This window comes from Schistocerca gregaria, chromosome 9 (genome assembly GCF_023897955.1).
Source record: "Schistocerca gregaria isolate iqSchGreg1 chromosome 9, iqSchGreg1.2, whole genome shotgun sequence".
Taxonomy (NCBI): Eukaryota; Metazoa; Arthropoda; class Insecta; order Orthoptera; family Acrididae; genus Schistocerca; species Schistocerca gregaria.
Window position 1 is genome coordinate 83,130,383 of NC_064928.1, and position 26,981 is coordinate 83,157,363.

General features: G+C 43.8%; 1 protein-coding gene across 1 annotated transcript in view; it reads left to right on the plus strand.

Moving 5' to 3' along the window:
• The window catches only part of LOC126291441 (endothelin-converting enzyme homolog), a 278,593-nt gene that overhangs the window by 242,025 nt on the left and 9,587 nt on the right, over nucleotides 1-26,981 (plus strand). The window contains exon 19 of the mRNA XM_049984955.1: nucleotides 19,955-20,122. Within this exon, the coding sequence (XP_049840912.1) occupies nucleotides 19,955-20,122 (168 nt within the window). The remainder of the gene's footprint in view (nucleotides 1-19,954; nucleotides 20,123-26,981) is intronic.

Consider the following 26,981-nt stretch of genomic DNA (forward strand, 5'->3'; position numbering starts at 1 on the left):
TTCTTTTATTCTTCTCTCTCACTTAAAGCCTATTTTTCTCAACCAGGTTAGTTTTTTATGAGATCTTGTGCCGCTTGTAGCTTCCTTGGGTTCAGTTGCTTCTTCCCCAGAACATTCTCTGCTCTTTCAGTGATACGTTTTCTTATTTCCCAATATACCTTGTCCGCCTCCGCTTTAAATTTCTCAGCACTGCCTCCATTCATTATTCTTTCTAGATAACCTATGACCTCTGTGAATACAGTGAAATTAGTTCTCTCACATCCTTACCCACAATAAATAAAAATTAAGACCGTCAAAAGTAGTAGACTGGAAGGTTTCACGATATTTTAATACCGTTCGGAATTGTTATGTTATAGTGTGTAATGTTCTCAGTTATGTTTGTAAACCGTAAGGTTACAGATACAGTAGGTATAACATTGCATACATAAATAATTCATCAAATTTCTCTTGGGGAAACAACAGCATTCTGTTGGTCGATATCTCGACTCCACATAAACCTACGAACGTCAACAGACATTTTTTAAGACCCCAAAGGGGCTTCGATAGGCTGGTCATATCAAGAATGATAAATACCGATGCATGGTTTTTGCTCCATATTTATTGACCCCTAAGTCACACGAAACGGGAAACGGGATCTAAAACCTTTTTTTTTGTTTTTGTTTTTTGTTAAGTTCTTAAGGATCATGCCATTAATCTCGACGTAGCACCAAACGACTATTTTCTTCTAGCCATTTTGAAACCGTTTTATAATAATGCTAAATACGATTTATGAGTGACCGAAAGAGTTTCCAACAGGAAAATATTAGTGTTGAAGTTGTTTGTGTAAAATAATACCATATAACGTTTCCATTGGGCGCTGTAGATCCATTGGACTGTCCCATGTATCGAAGAGGTGACTGGAAGTGATTTTTAATTGTATGCTGGCTGAAGTTCTGCCCTTTTCCACAACCACTTACTTCCACTGTGTTAAATATACTTGTACGTTTGAGGACATTAAAATCATGTACGTGTGGTTTATACCAATCTGCATTCTAAAGTGTGCAATACGATAACGATGTGTCACAGTAGAAGGTTTGCTAGCGGCTTTTGGTGGTGTGAAACTGTCTTCAGTTGAAAGTAACTCTGTAGTATGCTCATGTTAGGGTTGCTCCTCTACCTTGTACATCCCCGAAATTTCCTATTAATGTGACAAATTTGTCTTAAAGCTTTATAGATATTGGTCAATTGTCACCAAAGGATGTGATTTTATAGTGAACATTGAATTAACTGGATGTTGATGCTGGAGCATGTAATGGTGGACATTATGGCACCGCTAATAAGATCTGAACGTACGATATTCGAAATATCGACACACGATTAAAAGTGCCTCTTCTTTTTCGCCTTGTGTTATTTCTAAAAAATGCCACCTTACCTGGAGACAAGCGTCACGAGTTTCGATGCATTACCAATTCATCCTGTGGCTATTTACATTCCTCCACACTCAGAATCTTTACTTGGGCCGCAGGCATCAGTTTACCTTCAGAACATGGCGATACTGTCTTAGACCTTCTCTCTCTGAAATCTACATATGTTTCGTCGTTTAGTTCGCAAAAAAGTAAGCTTTCATCGGCAGATTTCAAAACCTGAAACTCCAATGGGTACACACTCAAGTCGCGTTTATGTGACCACCTGTCAAAAGCCTGAATAACCGCCAGTTGTAGTACTGACCTCTGCGAGACGTGCAGGAAGATACGATGATGATGCCATGCGCTGTTGCCATTTTTCGGGGTGCACTCAGCCTCCTGATGCCAATTGAGGATCTACTCACCCGAACAATAGCGGCTTCGGTCAAGAATATCATCATAACGACCGGGAGAATGGTATGCTAACCCCACGCCCCTCCTATCCACATCCTCCTCCGAGGATGACACAGCGGTCGGATGGTCCCGATGGGCCACTTGTGGCCTGTAGATGGAGTGGAAGGAGCCTAAACCTGATTCATCTGGAAAGGCTACCTGTCGCCACCCAGTAGACGCTTCGTTGTGGTAAGGGTGTGCATATTTGCATACTCCAACCATCGTTGCTGATGTACAGCAGTCAGCATGGGTGCATGAACCAAGCGCCTTCTGTGGAAGCCCATGTTCAGCAACGCTTGCTGAACAGTTGTTGGGGAGACGCTGCTGGTAGTCCTTGATTCATCTGGACAGTCAGCTGTGCAATAGTTGCACGTCAATTCACCCATTGACATCTCCACAGCCATGAACCCTATCCTGTCATCTACGGTTCGCAGCGCACTGCAGTTGCCCCCAGTCCCAGAACTGGATACACCCGTCTTCGCATTGCACAATATACTTTAATCACTATGGCATATGAACAGTTCACAAACTTAGCACTTTCAGATATGGTACCACCTTTGGCGCAAAACGCAATGGTCATGCCCTTTTGGACGTCAGGTAAATCGCTCCATTTTTGTAATACAACGGCTTCATTGTTTTCCGTGTCGCCTTGACATTCTTTGTGTACCCTCCAATGCTAGTGCTGCCACCAGCCATCAGTGAGTGGTTATTGCACTCTGACATCGAACACTGGCGGTGGTCACATTAATGTGAATAAACCGTATCTTCTGGTCGTTAACTACCAATTCGCCCAGATAGCTACTCTTGGCGGCATGCGACTTCCAAAATGACATCTGGCCAGCTAATTCATGGCGAGGGCCATTGTTCTGGCCAGCCTGGATGTGGGTTTCAGGTGTTTTCCTATATGCGACCAGGTGAATATTTGGCTGGACACTGGTCTCACCTCAACTACACGATTCGTCGGCATGTTCGTACGCTTCCAGGTGGGATACCGCTAGAATCAGACTGTTGTCGACACAAATTCCGTCGCTGGGATTCAAAGGGGTGGTGACGTGGGATTCAAAGGGGTGGTGACAGGAAAGGCACCTGGCTACCATCAACCAGCAATATTGCCAAAGCCACAAAAAACATGCTGGCCCAGCGTAGAAGCGTGATGAAGGCCAGGAAAAAGAAAAAGATGTGGTTAACAGTTGTCCAAAGTTTTAGGTGATTTATCTTCGTAAATAATAATCAGAAATTTGAGTAATACTTGTGTATTGTTGCTCAGAACAAAAACAGGACCATCTCGCATCTGGCTCAGTGATTGTTGCCAATGTATTATTTTGAAAAATAGATGTTGGAGGCTATCAAGCCTAATTAACTTGGCATTCTTCAAAACTGTCCACGAAACTGCCCACCCTCAGCTCAGACTTTTTTTTCATGTGGCTTGTGACATCATTACCATAGCCTCAAGCAAGACGTACGTCAGAATTACGACGTGTCTGAAGAACGAAATTAAGTTACATGTAATTTTATGTTATGTTGATGTCCAGTTATGTGGATAACTCAATATAGCTAAATGACACACTGCTTGTTTTGCCCGCATGTAAACCGTGTTTATAATGGAGGACAGAACTGAAGTCTTTGCACAATTATCGACATTTATTTTAGAAGAGCTGTATAACTTACAAGTTTGTGGTTTGTAACAAATGAAGAATAAATCACCAAGGTCTTGCTACGATACCATTAAAGCACAACATGTGTGCCGTTTGTTGCTCGAAGATTGTATAATCAATTTTCGTTCTTACTCCATACGTTGGCCAGCATCCCTTGTGTAACAGCAGTAAGAGCATCTGTTATCCTCTTCCTCATGTTTCCAAATCAGGTAGCGTAAACCTTGTCCTTTACATAGCCCTACAAGAAGAAATCTAAAGGTGTTATGTCTGGTGATCTTGCAGGCTGGGCAGTGGGACCATCATGCCCAAGCCACCTATCAGAAAGTGCTGCATCAAGAAAATTTCAGAGCTGCAGTGCCAGTAAGGCAATGCTCACACCTGTTGGGAAATCACTTCATACTCCAAGTCTCTCTGTTGTGGGTCTGCAATTTGACCTAGCCTATCCAGTTAGATGTTAGCTGTTACCGATCTCCGAGCAAAAAAATGGCTAATTACTCTGTCATGTATTTAACCGCATCACACATTCATTTTAGGGGAATCCATAACCTGATCTAAGGCAACAAGTGGACTTTCCGAATACCATATCCTCTCAGTGTCCCTGTTAACTTTGCCTTATGCATGGAAAGTAGCCTCATCTGAAAAACAATTTCGTTGAAGATGCTTATTGCTAGTGTCGATTGGTGCCAACGTCTCAATTGCAAAAGCTGCTCGGCAAGTTCCATAATCTGGTTGCAATGCATGTCTTGCTTGGACACTAGATGCATACAGGGTCAATCTGTTGTGTAGAATTGTTTACACTCTAGTCCTAGAAATCGCTAATTCACGAGGTGCATATCGAGTAGATTTGGAAAGGCTACGTAAGAATGCCTGCTGCACATCTCTGACACTTTATTCCCCCCTGACAGAACGCCACCCTGTTCGCAGAAGATGCAATGCACTGCCGGTCTGTTTAAACTCCATGTACCACGCACCAATACTCCATCAGGTGCTTCTCTTCCGTATTGTCTTCGAAAATTTTGCTACACAGTAGTTGCAGATTTTGTCTCGTGATGCCACAAAACTCTCTGCACCTTCTCTTCGCATGGCGCCATTTTACTGCTGTAGTATTTTCTGCTCAGCTTCACCTACAACAAAGATACATAAACATACTTGGTGATTTATCTTTCATTTGTCACAAACCACAGTTTTTTGAGTTCTACAGTTTTTGTGAACTAAATATAGATAATTGCACAAAGATCAAAAGGGTGTGGAAGGGCTAAAAATATTAAAAACAAAAGTCACCATAAAAATGTAGCCAAATGTTATTGTGAATTTTACAAAAAACTCAAGAATAAAAAAAACTTAATTGTACCTTGATTAGGCGAGATATTACAAGAGTTGTCAATGATTTTAAGTAAAATTACTTATAATCAAGGTATTTTTGCTTCATGCTTAGATTGAGAAAACAATTCCGATACTAGAAACGATACCCGACTGAGAAGGCTACTTATACATGCACTCATCAAATAGTACAAGTCTTAAATAATATTACATTGCTAGTTGTCATCTGTCAAAGACGTTTGATTGTGTAATCCTCTTAGTCTCTTATGAAAACCCAATTTTTATGGGACTGATAGCTTTACACACATCTAGTTTGATTCATACTTAACAAACAGCACGCAAAAGGTTGTGCTGAATAATTCAGTGTCAGAAAGGTAGAAGATTTTGGTGACTGGGGATGGGGTCTCCTCCTATTCCTTATATTTGTGAATGACCTTCCACTTACAGTTCGACAAGCAAAAGTGGTACTTTTGCAGACAATACTAAAACTATAATAAATCCCATTAGAGAGAAAGCAGTAGAAAAGCTGGTAAATATTTTCGAACGAATTATTAAGTGGTTCTCTGACAATAGAATCTCCCTAAATTTTGAAAAAAATATACTACTGTCAGCTCTACGCAACAATTACGGTCGTACCAAGAATTTATGTAGCACATGAGAAGAAGCCAATAAGTAGGGTAGAATGCTCCAAATTTTTGGGTGTACATGTTGATGAAAACTTTAACTGGAAGAAATATATTACTGAGATTCTCAAACAGTTAAGTTCATTTACTTTTACTCTTTGTATGACTGCTAATCTTGGAAATAAACGTATCAATCTCCTGAAATATTTTGCATATTTCCACTCAATAATGTCGTACAGAATAATTCTCTGTGCTCTCTCATCACTAGGAAAGAAAGTATTGATTTCACAAAAGTGAGCAGGCATAATACTATGTGATGTTAACCCTTGGATCTCATGTAGGTACTTTTCAAGCAGCTGGGCAATTTAACTGTGCTGTCACAATACATATATTCACTCGCGAAATTCGTCATTAATAACCCACCACAATTTGAGAAGAACAGTGATGTACATACCTACAACACTAGAACAAATGACCTTTATTACCCATTGTTAAAGTTCTCAGTGGCTCAGAGAGGAGCTCTACAATGTTTTCCCAATAGCAGAAAATACCTGACAACTTTTAAATATAATTTAAAATCATTCCTCTTGGACTGTTCCTATTACACTGAAGAATTTCTACATGGAAACTGGTAGCCAGAAAACAATTAAGTGAAGTTGCATGGCTAGGGCTAAAAATAACAATATGTACATTAATGTTAACACTAATCATGTAAGCATATCCTGCAGAGTGAACCTGTCGTTCAAATAATTTCGGTAAAATAATAGTACACATGATCAATGGAACATGTAACTAACTTACTAAATAACTTAATTTGTGAAATGGCCGCATGTTTCAGGCCTTCTCCTCACATAATGAATTTACATCCGAAGGTCTCTTGTCTCAGTTCCTTTCAGATTTTTTTTCCAACTTGTGACTTATTTTGCACGCTGACTGTATGAGTGGTTAGGATGTAGTTTGTAGTAATCTGTCCTAGGCATGTTCGATAGGGTTCATGTCTGGAGAACATGCTAACCACTCTAGTCGAGTGATGTCGTTAGACTGAAGCAAGTCATTCACGAGATGTGCACGATGGTGGCGCAAATTCTCGTCCATGAAGTCGAATGCCTCGGCAATATACTGCCGATATGGTTGCACTATCGGTCGGAGGATGACATTCACGTATCGTAGAGCCATTACGGCGCCTTCCATGACCACCAGCAGCGTACGTCGGTCCCACATAATGCCACCCCAAAACAGCAGGCAACCTCCACCTTGCTGCACTCGCTGGACAGTCTGTCTAAGGGGTTCAGCATGAGCGGGTTGCCTCCAAATACGTCTCCGACGATTGTCTGGTTGAAGGCATATGCGACACTCATCGGTGTAGAGAACGTGATGCCAATTCTGAGCGGTCCATTTGGCATGTTGTTGGGCCCATCTGTAACGCGCTGCATATTGTCGTGGTTGCAAATATGGACCTCGCAATGGACGTCGGGAGTGAAGTTACGCATCACGCAGCCTATTGCACACAGTCTGAGTAGTAACTCGACGTCCTGTGGCTGCCCAAAAAGCATTATTCAACATGGTGGCGTTGCTGTCAGGGTTCCTTCGAGCCATAGTCCGTAGGTAGCGGTCATGCACTACAGTAGTAGACCTTGGGCGGTCTGAGCGAGACATGTCATCGAGAGTTCTTGTCTCTCTGTATCTCCTCTGTGTCCGAACAACATCGCTTTGGTTCACTCCTGGACACTTCCCTTGTTGAGAGCCCTTTCTGGCACAAACTAAGAATGCGGACGCGATCGAACCGCGGTATTGACCGTCTAGGCATGGTAGAACTGCAGACACCACGAGCCGTGTACCTCCTTCCTGGTGGAATGACTGGAACTAATCGGCTGTCGGACCCCCTCCGTCTAACAGGGGTTGCTCGTGCATGGTTGTTTACATCTTTGGACGGGTTTAGTGACATCTCAGAACAGTGAAAGGGACCGTGTCTGTGATACAATATTCACAGTCAACGTCTATCTTGAGGAGTTCTGGAAACCGGAATGATGCAAAACTTTTTGTGATGTGTGTAGTTTCTCTCTAAATGTGCACAGTTTTGGTCAAGGGAAGTCCTCTTCACTGTGGACAAAAAGATGGAACGTTTCACAGTTTCTTGAGGAGGTGTCAGTCACTAAAAGTGCAGGTTTTCACTTAGCGAACCGCACGAGCAGCCGAGCAACCCTTTCAGGAATTATCTTGAAGGTACCTCAAACAATGGGCGGTAGAACGGTCGACTGGAATTCTTTGTAGCAAAATGGGAAACCAGTGATGGAAAGGGTGAGGGCTATGCCTGTTGACAAACTTTTGGTGTGGTTCTCTGCTTTCCAGTTGCCGTAACCCCATTGTGCTTCGGACTCCAGACGCCGCTTCCACAAGTTATGTAAATGTTGGCACACGATTCTGCAAAATTTCCAGACTCTCCCTTTTTCCTGAGAATCCTCCGTCATTGTCTACAAAATTTCCCAGATTTCCGACAAACAAGTCTGATCTTGGGAACGGAGCGTTTCCATAAAAACAAAGGCCACTGACGGATACATCTTCCACCTGATGATCGGTGCTGGTGAACAGACTTCCAGACACCTCATTGGAGGAGCAATTAGACCATTTCTGGGACTATGTTGGTCCATCATGGACAGGGGTCATCGGCTGGTTAAGTAACTGCCAGCGTAAATAAAATTCCCAACAGCCGTATAACTTATCATGTTATTTTATTTTATTTTGAAAGCTATCAGTTTCAGCATTTCACTATACATGTGGGACCTGAAGATGGCATAGATCCTGAAACTGGTAACCTTCAAAATAAAATAGCATCTTAAACTACACGGCTGTTGGGAATTTTATTGAGACTGACAGTTATTTCTGGAGCTGGCTAAGAATACTGTACCGGGTGCCTTTCCGCTGTATGAAAGAAGGCAATCAAAATGTAGGCAGGGACTCTATTTCAGATTCTCATTCATGTTAATACTTTTCAGATTTCGCGTTTGCACGAATTTTTTCTTGACTTCAGCTGTCTGCCAAGTTTTCGAAGTTCTAGTTTGAATTTGTCGGCATCTGTGATCGGTTATCAGGAAGACCATGGTGAGATTCTGCACTCACTCGGGCCCAGTAGTTTGCACTCGCTGCAGCAATTCGCCTGGAGTCAGCTTAACCACAGTCACGTGAAGATTCCTGACTTCAGAGACCATGATATAATGAAGGGAGAGGAGTTCGTACCCACATTTTCATTTTCAGTTTTCATAATTTGATCTAAGCGCTTCACGCACTAGTCTACATGTGTTCTGCATCTGATTCCTGTTTCAAAGAGGATCTTCCTCTGTAGCTACTCGTGTTTCGTTTAGGTATTTAGTTAATTGACTGAAGTTCACCCGTCTGCTTACGAATCTTTCCGTTCCTTCCTTTATTCATTGTCTTATGCTCTTTTCAGATTCATACTTTTCTTTTTTTGAGATAGTTTTACAGTCATGGTAGAAAATGTATGTTGTGTTGCGTACTTTATGCATGTGAGCACGATGCCAACCGTATTTGTCCAGCATCACGCTGGTGACAAAGCTAATAACCATTAATTTTTCGTTCGGCGTTTTATTTTATTTACGTAAAATTCATTCTCAAGTTGTTTGTAATCTTAATGTTGATGTGTTCAGACTAAATTGCATATTGTTTTAGTAACGTGTACCAAATCAAATGTTATCTTTCAGCAACCATTTAAGTAAATCATTCAATTGAAATTGCCAGGTCCTGTAACTATAAGCAATACGCGAGGCCCCTGACGAGTTCCGGATCATATCAAATAAGTTTCTTTTGTGCACAGTAGTTGATTTTTCAGATAGCCTATTAACTTCATAGGAGTGATTTATCTTTTTATTTGATCTGGAGTGATAGAACTACTGCAAATCTAATTTGCATACCCACGAGGCATCTGATTAGCATGTGGTCGCATTCACAGCGCACCCACTTCTGGCAAATTGATTCAATATGCTTTTCTAAATATGGCGTTAAAATGAAGACGAGCAGTGCTCAAATGTTGAAATGTGTGTGGAATTTTATAGGACTTAACTGCTAAGGTCATCAGTCCCTGAGTTTACACACTACTTAACCTAAATTATCGTAAGGACAAACACACACACCCATGCCCAATGCAAGACTCGAACCTCCGCCAGGACCAGCGGCACAGTCCATGACTGCAGCGCCCGAGACCGCTCAGCTAATGCCGCGCGGCGAGCAGTGCTCTCATATTAAGGTGAGCAGGTTTAGTTGACGGAAGGTATTCGCCACAAAACCTAATAGGAATATGTCGTACTGATCCCCAACATATATTAATAAAAATAAATAAAAACTTTGATCACTAAAGTACGAGCAGCCCTTAGCGGCTCGCCATCTTACTTACAACTATTTATGACGTCGCCTTTCCGGCTTAGATCTTTTTTTAATATGTGACTTGTATGTACTGCATCTTTTTCCAGTCAGTACAAACTTTAATTTTATTAATGTATTACAAACCTAATATGTTTTGAACAGTTAGTCTAATTCTGAAGGTGACGCTCATAGTAGAGTCGAAACCTGGTCAATTTTGACTTAATATTTGTGACCGAGGGCTTATTTGTTCTAATATAACATATTAATAAAGTATATCGCGATACTCGGGATTGGGAGTTTTGTTAAATTCTATACATGCAGTGATTAATCAAAAAATACATACTGAATACTGCAATATTATTTACTCCGTACTGCAATACTATTTTCTCTGTTAAATATTGTGGGCAAGCATGAGACTGTGCAATAACCCAGTACCGCGATAACATACGTACGGACATCGGCTATTCCGAAGTACGCACGACATAATATTTTTATTCACAGCGCGCGACTCACCGCCTTCTAACAGATAGTTCGCGTGAGCGCTGCTATTATGGAGAGAAAATATGTGTGCTTTTACACAAACTATAAATGATTAATTTGGTTGTCAGCGGCTGCAGGTCATTTATGTACAACGTTCACAAAGAAACTGAGATTTTTTTATGTTTATTAAACGGAATATTTTTCTGTATTTACTATTCGTTATCTGCAAGGCAAAAACTGAGGAGTTATCTGCAAGGCAAAAACTGAGGAGAATCTCATCTGCCGTTAAGCGGCCAATCTTAAACATACTGAACTCGTTCATTACGAAAACATTAATGAATGGAATTTGTCTTTCCTTTACTAGCTTTGACACTATTAAAAGATCAAAACAGAGAAGTCTTCCGCATATACATTTGACATTAGAAACTGAATTTCTAACCAAAAAATATCACCAGCGTAATGGCTGACAAAATGCTGGTAGGGAAAGAGAGCTCCCCGCAATACGAAGTTCTGAAATAGAGTTATTAATTACAATTAATGGTGACTATTATGGGAGATGCTCAGTACCTCAATGACCAACACTTTTAATAACAATTTGACACACATTCTTATAACTTACGTTAAATATTAAACTGTGATACAATGGCGGCCTTCCGCTAGACGAAACAAACTAGGAAAAAAACGTCTAACCCAAAAAAATTATCTCTGTTCTTCTTCATCTACATTACACAGATAATATAAACAAAAGGCTATTTGTTAAACGCATCGCTGTTTGCGAGCGTTACAGATAGTAAACTACCCTTTTTAATATTTGATATTCATCGCGCACACACAGTCTTTCAATAAATTACAGTTCACACGTCACTATTTTTTAACACACAAAAAACCCTTCTCATTCTTCTCGAAATGTCAATTTATGTGACGTTTCCGTCACAAGTGAGGGACTATTTCTGAAAGAGGAACCAAATACAAAAATTTGAACCACACGAAGAAAGCTGATTAATTACAAAGTGAAAAGATCTATATGGAAGGGTCGGGTAATTGTATGTAGTTGTAGAAAGTGTCTGTTTCGTTACTTCAGAACCAACTTCTGTCTCGAAGGAATTTTCATTTTACGTAATAGTTTTGGAATACTTCCAGTGGTTACAATCGCTCGCGGCCTTTTAAAAAAAAAAAAAAAAAACTTCCGTGGAGTTACAAAGATCTGTAAATCTAATGTTCCAGGTGGATTACTAACTGGATAAGCTTTGGTACAGTAAAACATATGAAAACACTCTTAGTGATAGACAGCTAGGCTAACGACAACGAAGGGAATGTATCAACAGGAACTGCAAAATACGTTTATTTACTTTAATGTAATTTGAGTCCTCATCAGCATAGCAAGAAGTAATTATGTTTTAGCCATGCTTACGACTGCCATCATAAGCCACTGGAAATGTGAAGGGTGGTTATAAATTAAACTTTCGCTACCTGAGCCAGTGTAAGCGGGAAACTTTTTGTCGTATGGGTACCCTGCTTTACAGGAATGATGTTCAGACTGTGCGCTGCAGGATTTGCGTCGTTACCAGTGTTAGTTCGATGACAAACTGTTAGGCGCCAGTACAGATACGGTGCCATAGGGTCGATAACACAAGCATCAGTGTGAATTACAGTTCCAGACGGTCAACACGATTCTGGTCTTGGTGAGTAAAGCTTTTTTATATTAAAAAAAAAACAGCAATAGTTCTACTGCTCTTCGCGAGTATCGACGCATTAAAAGAGTATGGAGACGTCCTCTTTCTACACCGAGGTTGAAGAACGTTCGGGAAACCGAATCATCGGCTATTCCAAACGGCGTGGCCACTAAGATCGCCATATTTGAATTCTGTGATTTATGGCTTCTAAAAGTTTTTTATTACACATGCAAAGGAAGTCGGCACACAGCACACACGAGTGGCCATTTTACGTCTCTTTCTGATCCAAATTTAAAGGGCATGTTTATTGTTTCATTGTTAAAGAAGACAGACCGACTTACAACCGAATGAAGCCCGCCTTTCGTAATTGACTGTCTGGTGTCACATTTCGTAAAGAGAATATGATAACTCCAACAATATAACACTACTACCCATTAAAATTCCTACACCACGAAGATGACGCGCTACAGACGCAAAATTTAACCGACAGGAAGAAGATGCTGTGATTTGCAAATAATTAACTTTTCAGAGCATTCACACAAGGTTGGCGCCGGTGGCAACACCTACAACGTGCTGACATGAGGAAAGTTACCAACCGATTTCTCATACACAAACAGTAGTTGACCGGCGTTGCTGGTGTAACGTTGTATTGATGCCTCGTCTAAGGAGGAGAAATGCGTACCATCACGTTTCCGAATTTGATAAATGTCGGATTGTAGCCTATCTCGATTGCGCTTTATCGTATCGCGACATTGTTGCTCGCTTTCATCGAGATCCTACGACTGTTAGCAGAATATTGAATCGGTGGGTTCAGGAGGGTAATACGGAACGCCGTGCTGGATCCCAACGGCCTCGAATCTCTAGCAGTCGAGATGACAGGCATCTTATCCGCATGGCTGTAACGGATCGTGCAGCCACTTCTCGATCCCTGAGTCAACAGATGGGGACGTTTGCAAGACAACAACCATCTGCACGAACAGTTCGACGACGTCTGCAGCAGCATGCACTATCAGCTCGGAGACCATGGCTGCGGTTACCCTTGACGCTGCATCACAGGCAATAGCGCCTGCGATGGCGTACTCAACGACGAGCCTGGCTGCACGAATGGCAAAACGTCATTTTTTCGGATGAATCCAGGTTCTGTTTACAGCTTCATGATGGTCGCATCCCTTTTTGGTGACATCGCGGTGAGCGCACATTGGAAGCGTGTATTCGTCATCGCCATACTGACGTATCACCCGGCGTGATGGTATGGGGTGCCATTGGTTACACGTCTCGGTCACCTCTTGTTCGTATTGATGGCACTTTGAACAGTGGACGTTACGACCCGTGGTTCTACCCCTCAATCGATCCCTGTGTAACCCTACATTTCAGCCGGATAATGCGCGACCGCATGTTGCAGGTCCTGTACAGGCTTTTCTGGATACAGAAAATCGTCGACTGCTGCCCTGGCCAGCACATTCTCCACATCTCTCACCAACTGAAAACGTCTGGTCAATGGTGGCCGAGCAACGGGCTCGTCATAATACGCCAGTCACTTCTCTTGATGAACTGTGGTATCGTGTTGAAGCTCATGGGCAGCTGTACCTGTACACGCCATCCAAGCTCTGTTTGACTCAATGCCCAGGCGTATCAAGGCCGTTATTATGGCCAGAGGTGGTTGTTCTGGGTACTGATTTCTCAGGATCTATGCACCCAAATTGCGTGAAAGTGTAATCACATCTCAGTTCTAGTATATTTGTCCAATGAATACCCGTTTATCATCTGCATTCCTTCTTGGTGTTGCAATTTGAATGGCCAGTAGTGTATTTCAGTGGTACAGAGACTGCTCATTGTCGCCTACCAATCGTCATCTACTGTTTCGAAGTTGTTGTTTGCATTAGCTTATTTGCTATTTCTTCACTGCCTAAATATCACATTTTTATCTATTCTGCTCGTAGGGGTCAACAAATCGTGCGTGATTCGCAAGCTCGGGGCCGGCTTTTCGTGCCCCACCTTATATTATTTCACCGCGATCAGCCACATAACGTTACAGTTAGCTAAACGAGAGTTTTTGCAGAATCACGAAAATTAATAGTATGTGAAAATTTTGTTATGAATAAAAATCCGTACCCCAGGGTGGAGGCAAGTGCCCCCTCTTGGCGGCTTCCATCTTCAGTCACCTATGCTACTAATTTTCACTTTTTCATAAGAACCATATACCAACCACCAATGAACGGTGAAGGAGTAAAAACTGTTCCCAAAAAAGAGCGATCACCAACGATCTAGTTCTCAAGGATGAACGAGTTTGCCCATATCTACCTTGTTCCTCTCCCATATGTCCTTGAACATCTTTCCACAAACTTTCGTTGTCCTACGATCACTCGCTTTTAATGGGCGCCCGCTTAGGCACTGAAATTTTAATTATAACCATCCTCTATCTAGCGCATTCGTATCTATCAGGACCGAAAACTCAGATCTTAGTTCAGCATTAGCATGTCCCTCCCTAACGCCTCAGTATTGCCCACTCGTCCACACTGGTCTGATACAGATGAAGTTGTCCGGTGTCTTACATCTACATCTACATAGATACGCCGCAAGCCACCGTACAGTGCGTGGCGGAGGGTACCCTGCACCAATACTTACAATTTCATTTCCCGTTCCATTCGAGAATGGAGCTAGGGAAAACCGACTATCTATATGTCTCGTATGAGCCATAATTTCTCGTATCTTATCTTCGTGGACCTTACTCGCAATATATGCTGGCGCGAGTAGAATCGTTCGGCAGTCATGTTCAAATGCCAGTTCTCTAATTTTTTTCATTAGTATTCGTCACCCTCCCTCCAGGGATCCCCATTTGTGTTCCCGAAGCACCTCCTTGACACTTACTTGTTGTTCGAACCTGCCGGTAACAAATCTAGCAGCCCCGATATGAATTACTTCAATATCTTCCTTCAGTCCATCTGGTACGTTTCCCAAACACTCGAGCAGTACTCAAGGCTGGGGCGCACCAGCGTTCTACACTCCTGGAAATTGAAATAAGAACACCGTGAATTTATTGTCCCAGGAAGGGGCAACTTTATTGACACATTCCTGGGGTCAGATACATCACATGATCACACTGACAGAACCACAGGCACATAGACACAGGCAACAGAGCATGCACAATGTCGGCACTAGTACAGTGTATATCCACCTTTCGCAGCAATGCAGGCTGCTATTCTCCCATGGAGACGATCGTAGAGATGCTCGATGTAGTCCTGTGGAACGGCTTGCCATGCCATTTCCACCTGGCGCCTCAGTTGGACCAGCGTTCGTGCTGGACGTGCAGACCGCGTGAGACGACGCTTCATCCAGTCCCAAACATGCTCAATGGGGGACAGATCCGGAGATCTTGCTGGCCAGGGTAGTGGACTTACACCTTCTAGAGCACGTTGGGTGGCACGGGATACATGCGGACGTGCATTGTCCTGTTGGAACAGCAAGTTCCTTTGCCGGTCTAGGAATGGTAGAACGATGGGTTCGATGACGGCTTGGATGTACCGTGCACTATTCAGTGTCCCCTCGACAATCACCAGAGGTGTACGGCCAGTGTAGGAGATCGCTCCCCACACCATGATGCCGGGTGTTGGCCCTGTGTGCCTCGGTCGTATGCAGTCCTGAGTGTGGCGCTCACCTGCACGGAGCCAAACACGCATACGACCATCATTGGCACCAAGGCAGAAGCGACTCTCATCGCTGAAGACGACACATTTCCATTCGTCCCTCCATTCACGCCTGTCGCGACACCACTGGAGGCGGGCTGCACGATGTTGGGGCGTGAGCGGAAGACGGCCTAACGGTGTGCTGGACCGTAGCCCAGCTTCATGGAGACGGTTGCGAATGGTCCTCGCCGATACCCCAGGAGCAACAGTGTCCCTAATTTGCTGGGAGTGGCGGTACGGTCCCCTACGGATCCTACGGTCTTGGCGTGCATCCGTGCGTCGCTGCGGTCCGGTTCCAGGTCGATGGGCACGTGCACCTTCCGCCGACCACTGGCGACAACATCGATGTACTGTGGAGACCTCACGCCCCGCACGTTGAGCAATTCGGCGGTACGTCCACCCGGCCTCCCGCATGCCCACTATACGCCCTCGCTCAAAGTCCGTCAGCTGCACATACGGTTCACGTCCACGCTGTCGCGGCATGCTACCAGTGTTAAAGACTGCGATGGAGCTCCGTATGCCACGGCAAACTGGCTGACACTGACGGCGGCGGTGCACAAATGCTGCGCAGCTAGCGCCATTCGACAGCCAACACCGCGGTTCCTGGTGTGTCCGCTGTGCCGTGCGTGTGATCATTGCTTGTACAGCCCTCTCGCAGTGTCCGGAGCAAGTATGGTGGGTCTGACACACCGGTGTCAATGTGTTCTTTTTTCCATTTCCAGGAGTGTATGTTCGGTCTACTTTACAAGTGAACCACTCTTTCTCCCGGCAAACCGAAGTCCTGCCACAGTTCTCACATGCTCGTTCCATTTCACGTTACGCTCAGATATTTAAATGGCTTGACTGTGTCAAGCAGGACGCTACTAATACTCCATCCAAACATTACAGTTTAGTTCTTCCTGCTCATCCGTGCATTAACTTACATTTTTCCACAACTAGTGCTAGCTCCCCATTCATCATACCATCTATAAAGTTTGTCTGTGTCGTCTTGCACCTTCCTACAGTCACCCAGCTTCGACACAACGGCATCATCAGCAAACAACCGCAAATTGCCGCCTACCCTGTTGGCCAAATCATTTATGTATACAGAGACCAACAGTGGTCCTATCACATTTCCCTGGGGTACCCCTGACGATACATTTACTTCTCCCTACTCATAGCTGTACCACACCTCCAGCGCCTTCGTCGCTTCACTATCTGTGCCCACACTTGGCAAAGCAACTTCTCATCCCCTTTCCTAGTCCCTCCTGATAATTTTCCTCGTTCCTTGTGCAATCACCTGCTTCCCACTCTCTATCGTGGAATCACCGGACTGGCTGCCCCTCAACCGTTAAGAAAAATCTTCTTCTTTTATTATTCATCATGCTCTGATTCTATGCAGAACTCGGAACACTCCATCCTTAAGTCATTCCTTTTTGTACGTCCTCCCGATTGAGAGAGTTTTTGCATTGGTGAGAAAATTTGCAAGTTGTGGTAAGCATGTTATCTTAGCTACCTGTCATGATGTGAGCGCTCAAGGGATTCGCTAAGCCATTAAATTAAGCAGGCTGGAACATCTGCACGTTTTTAGCTCAGCTCATCTGTGGGCCCTTCTAGACACTTTCATCACAGGAACCACATACAGAAGATATCCATGCCTTCCTGTTTCCAATTGATGTCGATCGTGTCCTTTGATGTCCACCTTCGTATCTCGGTGGGCAGCGTATCTGGCTGCTATGAGTAGGACCCGGATTCAGTTCCTGATACCGCCAGAGATTTCTCCTAGGCTGAAGGACTTCAACGGGATGCACTCAGTATTGTGGGGCCGTTCGACAAGCTGCTTGAGTGAGAAATAGCAGTTCCAAGGTATAGAACGGCGACAACGGGCGGGAGAGCCGTGTGCTGGCCCCAAGACACTGCATACCGCATCCAGGGACAACATTGCCGGAGGACGACATGGCGGTCGGTCGACACCTATTGGCACATGAGGGCCAATACCCGAAGCGTTGCCTTTACTATTCTGTCCTTCCAAAACCCTTAGACTCAGGTTTATTTGCCTGTCATACAAGTAAAGATGACATATTATGGTATAAGATGGAACTTAAATTCGCGTTTAAACATTTCCAAATGAAGACTAAAGGGACAAATGAAATTTTTTTACCAAGGCTGGAATTCGAACCCAGGTCTCCTGCGCACTATTCAGATGCGCTATCTGCTACGCCACCCTGGCACATGGCCTTGCACACCTACACAGACTACCCTAGCACAAGTGCCTCTTCAATGCAAATTCCCATTCATGACTCAACCCACTTCGTGTTCCCCTTCAACTCGAACCGTATTGCAGAGGCACTCCAACTGCATTGGAATGGCACCTCAGCAAGGAATGAAAAGGGAGAGACTGCCTGAAACCCAGCCCTAGTTGCATTAATGATATGAAGAGAGAACTTTTCAAGCCTCAAGCATCAGTGGTGTATATATATGCAGACTGAAGCGACGATTGAAAATTTGTAGCAAGGCCAGGATTCGAATCCAGCTCCCCTCTCGCTAGGCAGATGAGTAAACCACTTTGACACCCTACGCACAACTGCATGGACTATCCTGGGAGGAATACCAAGTGAGCTGAGACACAAATGAGGGATGCTAGGGTAGTCTGTGGTAAGCCACTGTGGCACAGTGGCGTATAGTTAGCGCATCTGTCTCCTAAGCAGGACAACTGGGTTCGAACCCTGTCTTGGTACATACTGCTTATAAACTTTTATGTCACCTCGTTGTCTCTGTAGACCTGTACCATGATGAAGTAAGGAGAGGTTTTTGTTTGGTGGCCAGTATCCTCTTTCTGTAACACAAACAGTTTACTTAACTCAAGATATTCGTATTGTTACAAGCTCTTCTGTATAGTCCACATTAACCTCACTGCTGAAGAAGTGCAAAGTCAGCTATGTTCACAATTATTACTGCTGTGTGTGCCTGTCTCTGAGTTAGTGGCGCAGCTAACTGCTACTGTGATTCCCACTGTGCCACGACTGATGACAATGGAATTCACTCGGTGCGACAGCCTCTAACAGACTCGCCGTCCAGTCCATGGCGGCGATCCTAAATACTGGCGGCCGAGAGGGCGTTGGCGCCGCGTTTCCTGCGAGTCTGTTGTTGGCCTCTGTCTATCGCCTCGCAACTTCTTTGCCGCGTGGTGGGCTGGCGCCATCTTATACCAGCATGGAAACATCATAAATGCCTGAGACTTGGAAAGTCCTCTGGAACCACACCATTCGATTGTGCTTAAACAGATTGTCATCTGATGACAGCACAAGTTTATTGCCTTTTCAAATTACGCTGCTTAGTGAGGTCAGTGGCTTACGTTCAAACATAAAGACTTTAGAAATAGATTTTACCTTGCAAGTTTTAAAGTTCAGACAAGATTAACGTTACAGAAATCATGCTGGCTTATACTCATATGTCTTAAGGGAATGTTTTGTGAACCACTGATGAGAGACAATGATTTTCATTGTAGCTTTAGTTGAATTTTGTCCTGATTATTTGTTGTCTTTATTTTGTGTGCCCGTTGTGTCATACCAAGAGCATATCCAGTTGGGATCGGTGGGGAGTGGAGAGGGGAAGGAACAACTACCCTCTACTACCAACCCCCCACCCACCAACTGCTGAAGTAAATGATCTGTACAAAGTGAACTGCCTCACTAAACAGACAGAAAATCAATTCAGCATCAATTTGAACAAAAGTTCAACATATAACAAAGATAGCAGATACTGCAGGAATGTGCAAGTAAGAAGAAGGGTGTATATGGGACTGACAGAGCATAATTAAGTCCTGCCCATGTGTTGTTGGTGTTTGTCTCAATCGACATGAACCAGCCATTGCCTACCATGGTAACAGACAATGCTGGGGTAAGTGCCATATTTGGTCATTCCTCCTACTTCTAACTATCTCTAGTACAATTTATATCGTCCGAAAACTATCGTTTCACAATGTATTAATTGCCTTTTTGCTTTATGGCACCCATAGTGGCCAGTAAAGTAGCTAAGGATCCTCAGCACTTCTAACCTAAAATGAAAAACCAACGCTAAATGTTCTACATACACCCCAAAGCGTATGCTACCGACAGATGTGATGGAATAACGCCCTTGGCTGGAGCACAACGGACTACACTGATCCATGCCATTGCGCAAAGCATCACCACCCGTCTTCTTACATGCTCATCATGAATATGAGCTATTCTTGTCCTAGAGGTCACAACTTTGGGTACGCTCTTGTACCATACTATACATAAAACAACAGGCAGAAACGTTGATTTTTGATGTGTCGGTGACTGTTGGCAGGTGGATGGAGAGCAGACGCTGGACGAGAACATCGCAGACAATGGGGGGCTGCTGGAGGCGTTCGTAGCCTACCAGCTGTACCTCATACGCAACCGTAATGAGGATGGCGTGCTGCCTGGGTTCCAGAACTTCACTCATAACCAAATGTTCTTCATCGGATATGGAAACGTGAGTCAATCAGCATCCGTATCTCTAGCTATCAGCGTTTTCCATGATCAAAATACACACTAGGTGATAAAAAGAATCCGTTCACCCCAATGAAATGCGCAGTTGGCCACTAGATGTCACCAAAGGTAGCCCCGCTAGCATAAAAGGAGGGAAGAAATATTGTGCTGCCAGTAGAGAATCAGTGACAGCAGAATGGGTTGGTTGGTTCATTTATAGGAGGGGACGAAAGAGCGAGGTCATTGGTCCCTTCAGACTAGGGAAGGATGTCGGTCGTTACCTTTCAAAGGAACCACCCCGGCATTGCCTGTAACGGTTTAGGGAAGTCACCAAAACCTAAATTAGGATAGACGGACGTGGGTTCGAACCGACGCCTTCCCGTTTGCGAGTCCAGTGTGCTAACCACTACCTCTCTTGGTAAAGGGTTGGTCAGGAGAGCTCAGTGACTGTGGGTTAGTTACTGTATGTCACCAGAGTAAAAAGTTCATGAGGAACACTTCAACCCATCTATAGCTGCCCAAGTCGACTCTTGCTGATGTGATTGTGAAGTGGAAATGTGAAGGAACAACAACAGCTAAACCGAGACCGTTAGAGCTCATGTGATCACGGACAGTGACCGTCGAGCGTTTCGAAGGACAGTCGAAAAAAGTGGTATGAAAACAGCAATCACTCGTGGGTTCTAACGTACTACCAACAGTCTAGCTGGAATAAGAAGTTAAAAAGCGTGGGGTAAAACAGCCGAGCAACTTCTAGTACACAACAGATTTTGGTTATGAAATGTATTCCCAGAAGCGAATGCGAACCACTTCCATCTGTACACAGGAATGACGAAAAAGTGTGCCAGTCCACGACTCAAACTCGGACTAACTGCTTTATGGGAGTGGTCGGACGTGAGTCGTGCTTGGATAGCCGAAGTGGTTGAGGAGACCGCTCCCATAAAGGAGGAATCGCGGGTTCGTGTCCCGTTCCGCCCCCATTTTTCATTGTCGTCATTCCATTATACAGCTGGAGGTGGTTTACATTCGCAACTGCGAATACATTTCATGTTTTTCATAGCAGCTGTGGTTGCAGCTGTACCTGTTCCTTCGGACATGATCCACTGAACAGTGGATGACTGGAGATTCGGAGTGATGAATCACGCTCTCCCCTGTGGTAGTCCGATGGGAGGGTTTGGGTTGGCGAATGCCTTGAGAACGTTACCTGTCATCATATCTACTGCCAATACTGAAGTACGGAGGCTGTGGTGTTACGGTATCAAGGTATGTTCAAACATTCTGGAACATTCGTAACTTCGCGTTAATGGTCTGTTGGAGTGAAATGTGGTTAGCATCCCTGCACACGCCGGTTTGTAACGTGTAACCGCCGGAAGTTTCATTGTTGCATGTCTGTTAGTGTTGTATTGAATAGAATGTCGTGTCGCACAGTTGCCGGATTTCGAGATGACAGAGTTAGGGGAGCAACGAGTCTAGATTAAATTTTGTGTGAATCTCAAGAAAACCTTTACGTAGAAACACCAAATGATGCAGGAAGCCTACGGCCATGAGTGCTTAAGCCTTACTCGGTGTTACGAATGGTTCACACGCATTAAAAATGGCCCGACGAAAGTTAAAGATGGGCCTCGTTCAGGACGCCCTTCGACGTTCATGCCACGAACGTCAACGAATCTGTCCACGACAATCGAAGACTGATTGTCAGAGAGATTGCAGAAGAATGTAACATCTCAGTTGGATCTTGGCATGAAATCCTGACACAGCATCTTGGAACGCATCGTGCTGTCGCCGAGTTCGTCCCATGGCTCATGAGTCACAACGAGAAAGACCTTCGCCTCGCTATCTGTGAAGAGCTTTTGGATCGCACAAATGAGAAAGAGATGTTCTTTAAGAGAATCATTACTGGTGATAACACGTGGTTCTGCAGTTGTGATGTTTAAGGTACAGTCTTCACAATGAGCCGGTAAAGGTTCTCCAAGACTAAAAGTGCCCGTCAGGTCAAATGTGAATGCCATGCTGAAAGTTTTCTTTGACTTTGAAGCATTGGTTCATCATGAATTCGTGCCACAGGGACAAACTGTTAATCGATGGTACTATCTAGACGTGTTGCGACGCCTGCGGGAAAGTGTGAGAAAGAAATGGACTGCAATGTTGTGAGACGAATTCACAGCTCTTGCATCAGGATAATGAACCCAAACATTGATCCCTGTTGGTGTGTGACTATTGCACAAAAAACTAAATTACTGTGCTGCCTCATGCTCCGTACTCTCCAGACCTGGTCCCCACGGATTTTTTTTATTTTATTTCCAGAGTTGAAAAATCCGTTTAAAGCATTTGCAACGACAGACGAGACAAAAGGAAATTTGCCTTCGAGAGATCCAGCAAGAGGCGTACCAGGAATGCTTCCGGAAGTGGAAACGGCGTTGGGAACGGTGTATCAGTTGTGGAGGAGAATATTAGAAGACCATGTACAATACAGAAAAGGTAGCCGTAGAAACGTTTTGGGGATAAAGTTCCGGAATTTTTTGAACAGACTTCGTATGTGGGTGGTTTTTATGGGTGGGGAGTGATCCCCTTAAAATGCTGAATACGCAAGGAGATGGACACATTCTATATCATTGTATGCCACGTACAGTAGAGGAACTGCTCGCAGACTGTATCACCATGACAATGCTCCCTGTCGCAAGGCAGCAACTGTGAAGCAGCGGCTTTGAGACAATAACAGATTCATTAATTCCTTAACACATCTCGAATTCTGTTGAGGAGATCCGTGAACCGTTCTAACGTCATTCTTGGTTGCTCAAAACAGCTTCTGGATTCTTAAACAATAGTTTATTTCAACAACTCTGCTGAATATCACAGCGGATGTCTTCTCTTTATTTAGTCACGAATCCAAACATATTTTTTTTCCTTTTCTTCTGTTCCGATTTGAAGCTAACAAGCATGAACTCCGTCAGCTGGTGCTGAAGAAGATGTGTACCAGCCTTCCACCATGCGATGACAGAGACAGCGGACGACGGAGTCGACGGTGGCAAGTTGCGCTCGCGTGTTCAAACAAATGACGACACGCCACTGCGAGGAAGCACACAGAAGCGAAATTTTGCTGTAGTCAGTAGCGAGCCAGGTGTGAACTGGACATTCAAAGAAACTACGATCCGCCTCTAAAATATCCTCCGCAGACGGGTTTTGAAGGTGAAATCCATTCGACTACGGCATAAAACCCCGAAGCAATTTATTAATTGCGATATTTGTGGCTGTGAAAGTTCACATTTTACAATTAGACTAAGGTCTACAGTCGCTTGCCGGTGTAAACGTCAATGCGATCAAAAGATACGGCCATTTATGTCACACGTTTTGATTCGAGAAAACTCACTCGTGAAAACCTAAAGGGTACCTCCCTTAGACGTAGACCCATCAAATTTGGCAAGAACCAAGGGTTCAAGGCAAAAGTAAACAATCAAAAAATTGTTAATTTTTACTTATATCAAAGGGGAAAAAATATTGCTTTTGTCATTTGTTATCCGACGTCAAAGTTGAAATTAAGTCATGGAATCCCTGCGAGTGATATCTTGCCAGCATCATTGTCGATCATAGCCAAAAATCATCGAGATTCTCGATACCCGTAATGTACCAACTGTCTACATACGTAATTAAATTTGTACGGAAACGTGAGTGCGCTGGTTCTACTAGCACTTCTGCTACTCGTTGCGTTGTATTATAACAGCCTTAATTTAATTCCCTATTCGTTGCTACAAATATGTACCGTATTTGAAGATGACCATCTCTATAACGCGCACTCATAAATCCATCTTACCTCCGAGACTAAATTTATATCATGGCACCTGTTTGGTTCGTCCGCGAGTTCCCAGCACTGGGAGACAAATAATATTCCCCTTCTCACATCCTCTAACCCTGCGGTGGCGGCGCAACTTACCCCTCTGACGGTGAGATAAGCGGCTAACTTGCCTCATGGCCGAATTCGCCTACGTCAGTTACAATTAAAAACATCTTAAAATATTACTGTCTGTGTAAGTATTCTTGTTTGTTACCAAGGGGAAGAACTACACTGTAATAATAATGGCGTGTGACGAGGGCCTCCAGTCGGGTAGACCGCTCGCCTGATGGAAGTCTTTCGAGTTGACGCCACTTCGGCGACTTGTGCGTCGATGCGGATGAAATGATGATGATTAGGACAACACCCAGTCCCTGAGCGAAGAAAATCTCCGACCCAACCGGGAATCGAAACCCGGGCCCTTAGGATTGACAGTCTGTCGCGCTGTTCACTTTTTGTTGTTGTTGTTAAATCTCGTTTTTGTTCTGTATTCTTCGTTGACTTTGTTCGTGGCAGACGTCCGATGACACTCGTTCAGGTAGTTCGTTGATCCGTTCACTCAGTTTTTTATTACAGAGGGTAGCGAAGCCCTCTGACCGAACACGCTGATCTACGGTGCCGGCTGTCCACTCTGCTACCGGCGGCGGACAACTACACTGTTAAGAAGTGTCAGTGTTAGTTGATGTTTTTGGAATTGTAAAATGCTGCCGAGAACCGTGCGTCACAGGTTGACGATCTCTGCACTATAGTAGAGGTACCAAGAAACCCGCGTCCCGTTGGGAGAAATGTGTTCGTCGCCAGGGCGATCACGTTGAAAAACAAGGACAAAGATCTAGAATGTTGGCCGGCCGCGGTGGTCTCGCGGTTCTAGGCGCGCAGTCCGAAACCGTGCGACTGCTACGGTCGGTCGCAGGTTCGAATCCTGCCTCGGGCATGGATGTGTGTGACGTCCTTAGGTTAGTTAGCTTTTAGTAGTTCTGAGTTCTAGGGGACTAATAACCACAGCAGTTGAGTCCCATAGTGCTCAGAGCCATTTTTTGTAGAATGTTAATAAATTTCGTTTTATTAAAAAAAATTTAGTTTTCACGTAAGAATTCGGAAGCATTATTTATGAGAAAGCGTGCTTTTTCGAGCATTTTTGGCCAGTTGCAACTGTGAGGAGCTGTAGAATCCGGACCATAATTAAGAGAACAGTTTCCTTTGATAGTCTAAAGATACAACCTTTTTCTGTTTTCAGGCAGATTTTCGGTATCTTCTGATTTAGTTGCTTCGTGGCTATGATGTCAAAAGCAAGAGCCAGCAATTGATCTTTCCGTTGTAGACACTGCGACGGAGAAAGCACGATTGTGAAGCTGGAATTTTTGTTGATTACATCGTATGTCATTACTAATCAATACTCGTTGTCAGAATGAGATTTTCACTCTGCAGCGGAGTGTGCGCTGATATGAAACTTCCTGGCAGATTAAAACTGTGTGCCCGACCGAGACTCGAACTCGGGACCTTTGCCTTTCGCGGGCAAGTGCTCTACCAACTGAGCTACCGAAGCACGACTCACGCCCGGTACTCACAGCTTTACTTCTGCCAGTTTTTAATACTCGTTGTGTTTGTCAGTTACGAGTTTGTAAAGCCGTAGCGTTTCTAGTCGCAGTCCATGGGGTCTGAGGTGGATCGTAGTTATACCAGCACGCCTCCACTGCCAAGTACACAGTAAGCGCCTATCCACCAGCGAAGAAAGGCGTCTAAAAATTTTCAAATGTGTGTGAAATAAATCTTATGGGACTTAACTGCTAACGTCATCAGTCCCGAAGCTTACACACTAGTGTCCTAAGGACAAACACACACACCCGTGCCCGAGGGAGGACTCGAACCTCCGCCGGAACCAGCCGTACAGTCCATGACTGCAGCGCCCTAGACCGCTCGGCTGATCCCGCAGGGCGAATGGCGATTTCGTAGTCGCATTGCAGTACACCACTGCCGCGTTCATTTGTTACGGGTAGAGGACAATCACATGCGAAATTATAACTGAAAGTTCGGTATACAAGGAGCAACCAGGAAACGTACAATGAATTGTATTTTACATTTTAGCAGTAAACGAAACCGATTAGCTCGAATAAATTCTGCAGGTAAGAATAACGAATTAAATAAAACCAACATAGTCGCTTTCGCTCCTGGGATTTCGTTACTGCTATTACACTCGTCTACTTGGCTCTGCAACGGTTGTATTACTATGTCTAGACAGAGGTTCTATTACTATGTCTAGACAGAAGGTTCTATTACTATTTCTAGACAGAAGGTTTTTAGTACTATGTCTAGACAGAAGGTTCTATTACTATGTCTAGACAGAAGGTTCTATTACTATATCTAGACAGAAAGTTCTATTACTATGTCTAGACAGAAGGTTCTATTACTATGTCTAGACAGAAGGTTCTATTACTATGTGTAGACAGAAGGTTCTATTACTATGTCTAGACAGAAGGTTCTATTACTATGTGTAGACAGAAGGTTCTATTACTATGTCTCGACAGAAGGTTCTATTACTATGTCTAGACAGAAGGTTCTATTACTATATCTAGACAGAAGGTTCTATTACTACGTCTAGACAGAAGGTTCTATTACTATGTCTAGACAGAAGGTTCTATTACTATGTCTAGACAGAAGGTTCTATTACTATGTCTAGACAGAAGGTTCTATTACTATGTCTAGATGGAAGGTTCTATTACTATGTCTAGACAGAAGGTTCTATTACTATGTCTAGACAGAAGCTTCTATTACTATGTCTAGACGGAAGGTTCTATTACTATGTCTAGACAGAAGGTTCTATTACTATGTCTAGACAGAAGGTTCTATTACTATGTCTAGACAGAAGGTTCTATTACTATGTCTAGACAGAAGGTTCTATTACTATGTCTAGACAGAAGGTTCTATTACTATGTCTAGACAGAAGGTTCTATTACTATGTCTAGACAGAAGGTTCTATTACTATGTCTAGACAGAAGGTTCTATTACTATGTGTAGACAGAAGGTTCTATTACTATGTCTA